Consider the following 12,599-nt stretch of genomic DNA (forward strand, 5'->3'; position numbering starts at 1 on the left):
TCATAATATTTTCAGCAGTGGCTATACCAATTTACATTCCCACCAGCAGTGTATGAGGGTTCCATTTCCTCCACAACCTCTCCAACTTTTGTAATTATTTGTCTTGTTGATAATAGCCATTCTAACAGGTGTGAGGTGATCTCTCGTTGTGGTTTTCATTTGCATTTCCCTAATAGCTAGTGAAGTTGGGCATTTTTTCATATATCTGTTCACTGTAGGTCTTCTTGGGAGAAGTGTCTATTCAGGTCCTCTGTGTATTTTTAAGGGACTTCTGCAATTCTGACCCAACTTATCTAGTGTAAGCCAGGTCAAAGTCCAATTTTTTAAATGTGTTTTTTCCACATGTTCTGCAAGTTGTCTTACCATCTTCTGTGATCCTGTAGAATTTACTTATATTTGTGGTTTTCTTAGTGTTTTTCCAGCTTCATTGAGATATAATTGATGTATAACATTGTGTAATTTTAAGATATACAATGTGTTCATTTGATATACTTATATAATGCAATATGATTACTATAGTAGCACTACCTAATAGCTCTATCATGTCAAATAATTGCCATTTCTTTTATGTTGTGAGAAAATTTAACATCTATTATTTAGCAACTTAGAAGTACACAAGGTCAGATAATTAAGTTTGCCAACTTCTTGCAATGATGTTGCTAACCATTTTTTTTGATATCAGAGGGATTATTCATTATGAATTTGTGAACCACCTAGACAAACAGTTAAACGCTTACTATTTGGAAGTGCTGAAAAAGCTTCCTGAAAAAGTTAGACAGAAAGGACATGAATTTTTGCAGACAATTAATGGCTCTTGCATCATGAAAATGCACCAGTTCACACAGCACTGTCTGTGAGGGAGTTTTTAGCCAGTAAACAAATAACTGTAATGAAATACCCTCCCTACTCACCAGATCTGGCCCCAATGACTTATTTCTTTAACCAAAGAAAAGGAAATATTTAAAGGAAGACATTTTGATGACATTCGGGACATGAAGAGTAATCTGATGACATCTCTGATGGCCATTCCAGAAAGAGTGTCAAACCTTCTTTAAAGGGTGGACCAGGCCCTAATATTGGTGCATAGCTTCCCAGGGGGAGTACTTCAAAGGTGACCATAGTGATACTCAGCAGTGAGGTATGCAGCACTTTTTCTAGGTTGAGTTTGCAAAATTGTTAGACTACGTAAAATACAATATTGTTAACTGTAACCACAATACTATACAGTCGATCCTCAGAACTTATTAATCTTCTAAGTGAAAGTTTGTACCCTTTGGCCAAAACATTTTAATTTCCCCCACCTCTCAGCCACTGGTAACCACCATTCTCTCTACAATATTAGCACCATTCATTTGGCAAAGATCTGAGTAGCTCTCACTGAGAATAGAACATGTTCAAGGTACTATCACAGTTAAACTGTATGACTGGATTTTAAACTGATTGTTTTATTTATGTTCATTTTTAAAATAAAATATTCAAAATATATATCAATTTCTCCCAAGGTACCATACTCTTTTCTGACTCAAGAAATATGATAATATATTTACCTTCTTTAAATAATTCTTCCATCTAATTTACTCATATTTACATACCAGAGCTCAACTTTCGGTCACTTCCTCCAAAGAAGATTCTTCTAACCACCACCTGCCCCTATCCTACACTTTCCTAAGGGATATTTAATCATAATGGACTTTTTGTGTACAATTACCTGGAAATTATAATGTCCACGAAGAAAAGGATTATGTCTGACTGAGTCACATAAATATCCTCTGAACTTTGGTGTATGTAAGTAGATTCCCAAAGAATATTTCTAGAAACAAATAACAAATGATTTTTTTATCATTATTCTTTTATTTTTATTTATGTATTTATTTTTAATTTATTGGGGTGACAATTGTTAGTGAAATCACGTAGATTTCAGGTGTACAATTCTGTATTACATCATCTATAAATTCCATTGTGTGTTCACCACCCAGAGTCAGTTCTCCATCCATCACCATATATTTGATCTCCCCCTTACCCTCATCTCCCTCCCCCCCACCCTTACCCTCTGGTAACCACTAAACTATTGTCTATGTCTATGAGTTTCTGTTTCTCATTTGTTTGTCTTGTTCTTTTGTTCTTTTTGGTCTATATACCACATATCAGTGAAATCATATGGTTCTCTGCTTTTTCTGTCTGACTTATTTCACTTAGCATTATACTCTCAAGATCCATCCATGTTGTCACAAATGTTCCTATATCATCTTTTCTTACCGCCATTGTGTATACATACCACAACTTCTTTATCCATTCATCTATCGAAGGACATTTTGGTTGTTTCCATATCTTGGCCACCGTTAAGAAAGCTGCAATGAACATTGGAGCACATGTGTCTTTATGGATAAATGTTTTCAAATTTTTGGGGTAGATACCCAGGAGAGAGATTGCTGGGTCATATGGTAATTCTATTCGTAATTTTTTGAGGAACCTCCACACTGCCTTCCATAACTGCTGCACCAGTCTGCATTCCCACCAACAGTGTATGAGGGTTCCTTTTTCTCCACAGCCTCTCCAACACTTGTTACTATTTGTCTTGTTGATGATAGCCATTCTGACTGGGGTGAGGTGATATCTCATTGTGCTTTTTATTTGCATTTCTCTGATGATTAGTGATGTTGAGCATTTTTTCATATGTCTATTTGCCATCTGTATGTCCTCTTTGGAGAAATGTCTCTTCAGGTCCTCTGCCCATTTTTCAATTGGGTTGTTTGGTTTTTTGTTGTTGAGTTTCATGACTTCCTTGTATATTTTGGATATTAGCCCCTTATCGGAGGCACTGTTTGCAAAAATCTTCTCCCATTCAGTTGATTGCCTCTTTAGTTTGTTGATGGTTTCTTTTGCTGTGAAGAAGCTTTTAAGTTTCATATAGTCCCATTTGTTTATTTTAGCTTTTACTTCCAGTGCCTTTGGAGTCAATTCATAAAATTGAACCTAAGGTCCATAAGTTTAGTACCTACGTTTTCTTCTGTGCAGTTTATTGTGTCAGGTCTTATGCTTAAGTCTTTGATCCATTTTGAATTAATTTTGGTACATGGTGACAGGTAACAGTCTAGTTTCATTCTTTTGCACATGGCTATCCAATTCTCCCAGCACCATTTATTGAAGAGGCTGTCTTTTCTCCATTGTATGTTTTTAGCTTCTTTGACAAAAACATCTGTCCATATTTATGTGGTTTTATTTCTATGTCTCAATTCTATTCCATTGGTCTATGTGTCTGTTTTTCTGCCAATACCATGCCGTTTTGATTATTGTAGCCCTGTAGTACAAGCTAAAGTCAGAGAGTGTGATACCTACAGTATCGTTCTTTTTCCTTAAGATTGCTTTGGCTATTTGGTGTCTTTTGTGGTTCCAACAAATCTGATGATTTTTTTGTTCTATTTCTTTAAAAAATGCCACTGGGATTTTAATGGGGATTGCATTAAATCTGTACATTGCTTTGGGTAATATAGCCATTTTAACTATGTTGATTCTTCCAAACCATGAGCACGGAATGTCTTCCCATGTCTTTGTGTCTTCTTCAATTTCTTTCAAAAATGTCTTATAGTTTTCAGCATATAGGTCCTTCTCATCCTTGGTTAACTTTATTCCTAGGTATTTTATTCTTTTTGCTGCAATTGCAATGGGAATTGTTTTTTGTATTTCTTTTTCTGAGATTTCATTATTAGTATATAGAAATGCAATGGACTTTTGTACGTTGATTTTGTAGCCAGCAACTTACTGTATTCATTGATTGTTTCTAATAGGTTTTTGGTGGAGTCTTTAGGGTTTTCTGTATATAGAATCATGTCATCTGCAAAGAGTGATAATTGACCTTCTTCATTCCCAATTTGGATTCCTTTTATTTCTTTCTCTTGCCTGATTGCTCTGGCAAAAACTTCCAACACTATGTTGAAAAGCTGAGGTGATAGGGGACAGCCCTGTCGTGTTCCTGAACGTAGAGCAAAGGGCTTGTTTTTCACCATTAATTATGAGATTAGCTGAGGGCTTGTCATATATGGCCTTTATTACGTTAAGGTATTTTCCTTTTATACCTATTTTATTCAGTGTTTTAATCATAAATGGATGTTGTATCTTGTCAAATGCTTTTTCTGCATCAATGGATATAATCATATGATTTTTGTCCTTTATTTTGTTTATGTGATGTATCACATTGACGGATTTGCGGATGTTGAACCATCCTTGTGCCCCGGGGTTGAGCCCCACTTGGTCATGATGAATAATCTTTTTAATGCATTGATGTATTCAATTTGCTAGAATTTTGTTTAGGATTTTTGCATCTGTATTCATCAGAGATATTGGTCTGTAGTTTTCTTTTTTTGTGTTGTGCTTACCAGGTTTTGGTATCAGGGTAATGTTGGCCTCATAAAATGAGTTCAGGAGTACGGTCTCTTCTTCAATTTTTTGGAAGAGTTTGAGAAGGATTGGTATTAGATCCTCTTTGAAGGTTTGGTAGAATTCACTAGTGAAGCCATCTGGTCCAGGACTTTTGCTTTTGGGAAGGTTTTGGATGACTGATTCAATTTCGTTACTGGTGATCGGTATGTTAGATTTTCTAGTTCTTCATGGTTCAGGCTTGGAAGACTATATGTTTCTAAGAACTTGTCCATTTCTTCTAGGTTATTGAATTTGGTGGCATATAGTCCTTCATTGTATTCTTGAATGATCATTTGTATTTCTGTGGTGTCCATGATAACTTTCCCTTTTTCATTTCTGATTTTGTTAATTAGTGTCTTCTCTCTTCTTAGTGAGTCTAGCCAAGGGTTTGTCGATTTTGTTAATCTTTTCAAAAAACCAGCTCTTGGTAACATTAATTTTTTCTATTGTCTTTTTGTTCTCTATTTCATTTAGTTCTGCTCTGATTTTTGTTATTTCCTTTCTTCTGCTGACCTTGGGTTTCACTTGTTCTTCTTTTTCTAGTTCTTTAAGGTGTAACATGAGGTTATTTGTTTGGGATTTTTCTTGTTTCTTGAGATAGGCCTGTAATGATTTAAATTTCCCTCTTAAAACTGCTTTCGCTGCATCCCAAATATGTTGGTAGGATGTATTTTCATTGTCATTTGTTTCTATGTATCTTTTGATCTCTCTTTGACCCAGTCGTTCTTTAAAAGTATGTTGTTTAATCTCCATGTATTTGTGTTTTTTCCTGCTTTCTTTTTGCAATTGATATCAAATTTCAAAGCCTTGTGATCAGAGAATATGCTTGGTATGATTTCAATCTTCTTAAATTTGCTGAGGCTGATTTTATGTCCCAATATATGGTCTATTTTTTAGAATGTTCCATGTACACTCGAAAAGAATGTATAGTCTGATATTTTAGGATGAAGTGCTCTATATATATCACTGATGCCGTTTATCTAATGTGTCATTTAGGGCTGCTATTTCGTTATTTATTTTCTGTTTGGATGATCTATCCATAGCTGTCAATGATGTATTTAAGTCTCCTAGTATAATTGTGTTTTGGTCAATTTCTCCCTTTAGTTCTGTTAGTAGTTGCCTGGTATATTTCAGTGCTCCCTAATTGGGGGCATGAATACTGATGACTGTTATGTCTTCTTTTGTACAGTCCTCTTTGCCATTATGAAATGTCCATCTTTGTCTCTTGTTACCTTTTTCACCCTGAAGTCTGTTTCATCTGATATCATTATGGCTACACCTGATTTTCTCTGGGTACCATTTGCTTGGAGTGTCAATTTCCACCCTTTCACTTTGAGTCTATGCTTGTCCATGTAGTCGAGATGTGTCTCTTGGAGACAGCATATGGTTGGGTTTAGTTTTTTGATCCAATCTGCCCCTCTGTGCCTTTTTATTGGTGAGTTCAATCCATTTACATTTAGGGTGATTATTGATATGTGAGGATTTCCTGTCATTCTATCTTAAAGTTTTCTGGTTAGTCTGTGTCTCCATTGTTTCTTTGCCTTTTTGTTGTTGTCTATTATTTCTGTGTGGTGGTATTCTATGATGTTTCCCTCGTTTCTTCTTTTATTACAGTATATATTTCAGTTCTGGATTTTTTTTGAATAGTTACCCTTAAGTTTAAGTAAAATAAAGTTTGATATTTAGAGTATTCCATTTTCTTCAGCACACTTACTTCCTCCATTCCCATATTCCGATTCAGGTCTTTATTCTCCCCCTTTTTATGTTTTGGTTGCCACAAATTGTCCCTGTTTATGGTGGTCGATAGCCTCCTTTAGTATTTCTTGTAGTGCAGGTCGTGTATTAGAAAATTCCCTCAGCTTCTGTATGTCTGGAAAGGTCTTTATTCCTTCTTTGTATCTAAAGGATATCTTTGCTGGATATATTATTCTTGGCTCATAATTTCTCTCTTTCAATAGTTTGAATATTTGGTTCCACTCCCTCCTGGCTTGTCGAGTTTCTGCTGAAAAATCTGATGATAATCTAATGGGCTTTCCTTTGTAGGTTACCATCTTCTTTTCCCTGGCTGCCTTGAGGATTCTTTCTTTGTCCATGATTTTAGACAGCTTCAATAGAATGTGCCTTGGAGAAGGCCTGTTGGGATTGAGGTAATTAGGTGTTCTACTTGCTTCTTGGATTCAAGGATACAGTTCTGTACACAAGTTTGGGAAGTTCTCATCAACAATTTGGTTGAATATATTCTCTGTTCCTTCTTTCTTTCTTCTCCTTCTGGTATGCCCATTATTCATATATTGCTCTTTCTGATGGAGTCAGAAAGTTCTTGTAGAGTTATTTCGTTTCTTTTAAGTCTTAAGTCTCTTTCTTCTTCCATCGGTGTAATTTCCAGGTTTCTATCTTCGATGTCACTGATTCTTTCCTCCATCTGGTCAACTCTACTACCTAAGCTGGTTGTTTCATACTTAATTTCTTCTATTGAGTTCTTAATCTCCAGAAATTCTCTTTGGTTCTTTTTTTAAAATTTAAATCTTTTTTGTAAAATGCTCATGGTGTTCTTTGATTGTGTTTCTGAGTTCATTAAACTGCCTTTCTGTGTTTTCTTGCATCTCATTGAGTTTTTTCAGCACTGCAATCTTGAATTCTCTGTCATTTAAGTCACATATTTCCATATCTTTAAGTTCCTTTTCTGGAGACTTTTCACTTTCTTTCTGAGCTCTCTTGTAGCCTTGGTTATTCATGGCAATTACTGATTTATTATTTCTCTTCCTAGACATCTACAGGAGTGGTTTCTGCAACAGATTGACAGGAAAAGGTCTTTCTTTTGTTTTCCAATATTGTTGGTGGAATGTTTTATTTTCTCTCTGACTGCAGCCTTTTTTTCCCTCTCTCACACAGTAGTGCTATGTTTTCTCTGCACTATTCCAGCTTCTGACACAATGGGGGGGATACCCTGGGAGACGGGTGTCTCCTCTGTTAATAGTTTGCCTGTGTCATCGGGCACAGTGTTCGTGTGGGTATGCGGAGAGCTTTTGAAGTTCCAAATCTCTTCCTGTACCAGATTCAGAGCCCGTATGTTTCAGCTCTGTTTACTCCTGCTGGGATCCCCCCAGATAGGTGGGGCCACGGGCAGGGTGAGTTGTGAGAGGTGGCCCAGAGCAATGGCGGTGACCACCACCACAGCCGGTCCACTTCCACAGCTCCCTCCCCTTTGCCGAAACTAGTTGGGCTGCGAATCTGTGTCTGCGGTCCACAGTTCCCAGAACAGCAAATATTCTGTTCTTTTGATCTGACACTGCTACTGTTCTGCTTCTAGCACCGGGCAGGTAGGGGCGGGGTGAGCTCTGGGAGGGTAGAGAGGGGGCAGCTAGTCTCAGTGCCTAAGGCTTCCATTCTCTGCTTGGCAGTGAGGGCTTAAACTACTGTTTTCAGCCTTCTCCCCTCAGTCTTTTCTCTGAGGTCTCTGCCATGAGCATTGGGTTCAGCCGTGTTATATGCTGCCCCTTCAGCCCTGTGGGCCATAAGGGGAGCCCTAGCAGTGTGAGTTCTTCCCTCTCCTGCAGCTGCAGTAGTTCTGGGATGCAGTGAGCTCGGAGCACTGAGCTAGGTCTCCGTCCTGCGCCCGTGCAATTCCGTCTCCGCACTTCTCCCTTCCCTCCTCCCCTGCTCGCGCAATTCTCCCACCTTTAGGTGAATTCAGTAGTGGGCCTCTTCGTCTTGCCTGTCTGCTGTGCAGGGAGTCCTTTGTGGAGTTATTGTTTTTAGATTAGTTGTAAATTCCAGAGGAGCTTTACAGAGGCTCACCTCATGCTGCCATTTTGATGACTTCTCCAGAAGAAAGTAACAAATGTTTTTTTTAATAAGTAAATAACGTTTAGAAAATTGAGTCTCGTAATGGATGGATCATGAGATTATCATTCCAATCAAAATAAGTCAGAGAGAAAAAGGGAAGAACCATATGATTCACTCATATGTGGGATATAAAACTTAAAGCAACAAACAAACAAGCAAAAACTCATTGACACCCACAAGCTTTAGTGTTTACCAGATGGTAAGGAGGGAAGGTATGACAGAAGAAAGTAAGTTGGACAAATATATGGTGATAGAACAAAAACTGACTCTGGGTGGTGAATACAGAATGCAATATACAGATGATGTATTATAGAATTGTATACTTGAAAGCTATATAATTTTACTAACCAATCTCACCTCAATACATTTAATTAAAAAATTGAGTCTTCAATACTATCACTCATCTTTTATTTTTCTCTTAGTCTCTGACTGCTGTTCTTGTCAAGAAAAGTGGATTGGGTACCAATGCAACTGTTACTTCATTTCTAATGAAAGAAAAACTTGGGCAGAAAGCAGGGATTTCTGTGTCTCTCAGAATTCCAGTCTGCTTCAGCTGCAAAACAAAGATGAATTGGTATGTATTTAATTGTGGTTTCTTATACTTTCTTTGACCTAGGAAAAATAATACTGTCTAAGTAACATGAACAATTTGAAATCTCTAATCAGATCATAACTGGATGGTTATATATGAACTAGTTATGACTAACTAATTTCTATCCCTTAAAACACTCATCATAAAATCTATATAAAATTTATCAAATACTTTTATTATAGGAATAAAAATCAAGATAGATGCCAGATAAAGTATAAGAGACATTTTAGAGAAATCAAACAAGAAATAATAGGTCATTGTTATTATTCAAATAACCAACCAAGCAAGTTTTTAAATGTTTAGATTTTAATTGAATTTATAATTTCTTTGGTAATTATATAGCTTTTATCATCATTCTTGGATATAATGTGCAAAGAATATGGAAAACATGATCATAATAATTTTCCAACGTTTAAGAAAAAGTGAAAGATTTTCCAGCTACATGAGGAACCTGTGTTGAGCGTAGGTTGAATAGGTTTATCAGAGAATTTTGTATGACAAGATACTGGTGATTTGGGTTGAAATTTGATTGCCAATTTCTGTAAAGGGAGTGTTCTATGAAAATTGAATTCTTGATGATATTTTTCATTCCTTCAAGAATGAGATTTTGTGATATTTTGTTTCCAGAAATGAATGGGCCTTATAGTGAGAAAATATGAGACATTTAACTATACCTCCTAAACTAGATATAAAAGAGGATTTCAGTTCAAGTGATTTGAAGCCTGGATCTGATGCTGGACACTGACTTTCTACAAGTACATTATTCCCAGAGTAGATTCAAATTAAGTTAAGATGCTTATCTCTCTTTGCCATCAGATTTTAATGATATCCTCCATATATTTTTACTGGATTGGACTGTCTTACAATGAAGAAAAAGGTGTCTGGCAGTGGGAGGATGGCTCTGCTCTCTCCCCAGATCTGTAAGTTTCTCTCACTCAAGGTCTTTTTATGAGTTTATCCTTAGCTCTGACCAAACATTGAAACACCTGGGGATACTTAGTTAAAATAACCTCTCTGCATCCTGAGAATACAGAAAATAGAATAGATACAGGACAGTGACAATTTTAGCCCTATCTAGAACATCCACGTTTATGCTCAAATGACGTGAAGTTAGTGTACTTGTGACCATAAAAGAGCTTTTGACTTTCTCTTTCTTCCTTGGTACAAGCACGTGGATGTGTTGTGCATGTAATGATGCTCACGCAGAGAGAAGTTGTCCCCAGGTAAACAGGATAGCATCCTCCAATATTCTTAGCATCCTCATGTTTCAAATATGCTGGGCTTCTACATATTTGTAATCTTAGAATATCACATTCCTTCATAAACATGGTATTTGCATCATCGTACAATGACAAATTTTATGCTCTGATTTCTTTTCCTAGGCTACCTTAGGCAATACATCTTTAAATAAAATAGAGGCAAAGTTTATTATATATTAAAACCATTAATAACAATGGCAAGAAAAAAATTCCTGACCTCAATGCTATTTACTATTGAGTCAATAAATCAATTTTGTAATATTTTAATATTGTGAAAACTGTGGCTATTGAATGAAAAATTCAATGACTCAGTATCTATTTAAATGCTTTAAAAAGATCTGTCATTTAATAAAAACACCATCCCTGAACATTGTCTTTTCCTTTTATCATATGTTAACATTTTATTTTTCATTACAGATTTTCATTCTCTCCAACCGTAAATACACAGAACTGCATAATGTATAGCAAAACCGGAAGTGTTGGGCAAGAAACTTGTGAAAGTGAAAATCATTATATCTGTAAGAAGCAGATTATTTAGTTGTTTCTTAGCACAGAAGGGGTGGGCAACAAGGTCCAGTATTACTCAGAATGGGAAGTTTACCTCTTATTACTTATTATCTACTTCTAGGATGTATGAAATGTTTCAAATTGTCTCTTCTTATACAATTGTTTCATATATTTGAAACCCTGTGTTTTAAGGTTGATGAAATTGTGCACTTACAGGTAAAATTATAAAGCATCAAGATAAATAATTTCATGAATATTTTGATTTAATACATGTTCAATATTGCATGCAATATATTCTTCCATATATATTGTTATAAATTTTCTCTGCAGAAATTTAAAAATGTATAATAATACAATACACACCAACATCATTTAAGTCCTGTGTATGGTATCAAGGACTATCTCTACCTCACTTTTCTGGAAGTTAGTTCTTTCTGGATATTTATCCATCTATATGTTTTAATTTAGAGCTAAAAGTGCCATAGGACAGTTTCCTCAGGTGTATCATTCAGCCTCACAGGTGAACAATTTGTGTGTCTTCTCATAAGTCTTTGGACAAAAATGTGGTTCTTGTGTGATTACTTTGAGATTTGCAAAAGTAAAGGGACACAAGTCCTGATCACATAAATTCACAATAGCTATTTCTTTATTTCATGAATGTTTCTTACCTTATGCTTATCCATCAGTAGAAGAGTTACTTACATGTGCATTGAAGATCTTAGTTGCTAATTAATCCCAAAAATTTTCCTAAAAGTTACGTATAAAATATGAACAACTCCCTTTTTTTTTTTTTTTTTTTTTTTGGAGAGGGAGCAATCCATTTTATTAAGGGGTTTCTGAGTGTTTCACAGAAGGACTGGGAACACAGAGTCCTGATGCCTGTAACCCAGATGGTATTTTCCTGATCTCACAGATATCAAAAGCCTATTCTCTTTTTTTAACTGTAGTTTAGACATCTTAAAAAATTTATATTGAACAATGTGATATATAGACGATGTAATACAGAACTGTACAGCTAAAACCTATGTAACTATACTAACAATTGTCTCCTCAATAAACTTCAATTTTAAAAAAAAGTTTGATGTCTGTGCTTGTTTTCTAGTTTTATATTTCAATTAAATCATTATAATTAAGAATCCAAGTTAATTTTTAATATATAAGATCCAGGAAGAAGGAAAGACCTGTTATTTTTTATTTCTCAAAATAGAAATATGATAGGACTACAAGCTGAACTCTTCACATTGTTGTATGAAGGTTTACTTAGGAAATTGCACTAAAGTTATGTTGTGAAAAATAATGGATGACGAATAACATCTTTCAAATGTTTAACTTGGTCTAAGAGAACATGCATTGTATTTAATAATGATTTCACATGTTTTGGCTTTATTGTCTATCTGATTGCACAATAATATATTTTTAATTACAATTTTAAAAATAGTATAGGTAAGCTGATAATGAAAATGAATAGTTTTCTGTCCCGACTATCCCATCTCCCTGTCTTCCTCCCGTAAGGCAATTTCATCTTTGTTTTTTGTTTGTTTGTTTGTTTTTACCTGCTTAAAGTGGTTTTCTCTGTAATGAACCAAGGATGATCCATTTTCATAATATTTGTTCAGAATGAATCTCAACTCTTTTCATATAACCAAACATAGGTTCAAATGCATCACTTTTCACATCATCATCCATAAAGTGTTCAGAGCCAAATGTGTTTTTTTCTGACAACTCATAAACATTCATTCCAGTTACAAGCACAATGAGTAAACAGAATGTGATAAATACGGTGGATGAAGTGTCATTTCAGAGAATAGTCTATGTCAAAATTGTCCCCTCTCGAGAGAAGAAAATTCCTGTTGCCTCCTAATTACAACTCGGATGTTTTTTCAAGCTCCCCTGTCATTTCAGGGAATTGTGATGGAAAGTTCTGTGTTGAATGGAGGATATGGTCACTCACGGCAGAGTATCTTTCTCACAGCATGGTC

At 35.5% G+C, this 12,599-nt stretch overlaps 1 protein-coding gene across 1 annotated transcript; it reads left to right on the top strand.

Annotated features, from left to right (window-relative positions):
- Positions 1 to 8,476: 8,476 nt before the first annotated feature.
- On the top strand, positions 8,477 to 10,651 carry LOC308501849 (natural killer cells antigen CD94-like; the record flags this gene model as incomplete). Its single annotated transcript, XM_081058941.1, has 4 exons — positions 8,477 to 8,489; positions 8,685 to 8,836; positions 9,671 to 9,774; positions 10,531 to 10,651. The coding sequence occupies 4 exons, from the start codon at positions 8,477 to 8,479 to the stop codon at positions 10,649 to 10,651; spliced, it is 390 nt and encodes a 129-aa protein (XP_080915067.1).
- Between the last annotated feature and the right edge of the window lie 1,948 nt (positions 10,652 to 12,599).

This window comes from Rhinolophus hipposideros (genome assembly GCF_964194185.1).
Source record: "Rhinolophus hipposideros genome assembly, chromosome: 9".
Classification (NCBI taxonomy): domain Eukaryota; kingdom Metazoa; phylum Chordata; class Mammalia; order Chiroptera; family Rhinolophidae; genus Rhinolophus; species Rhinolophus hipposideros.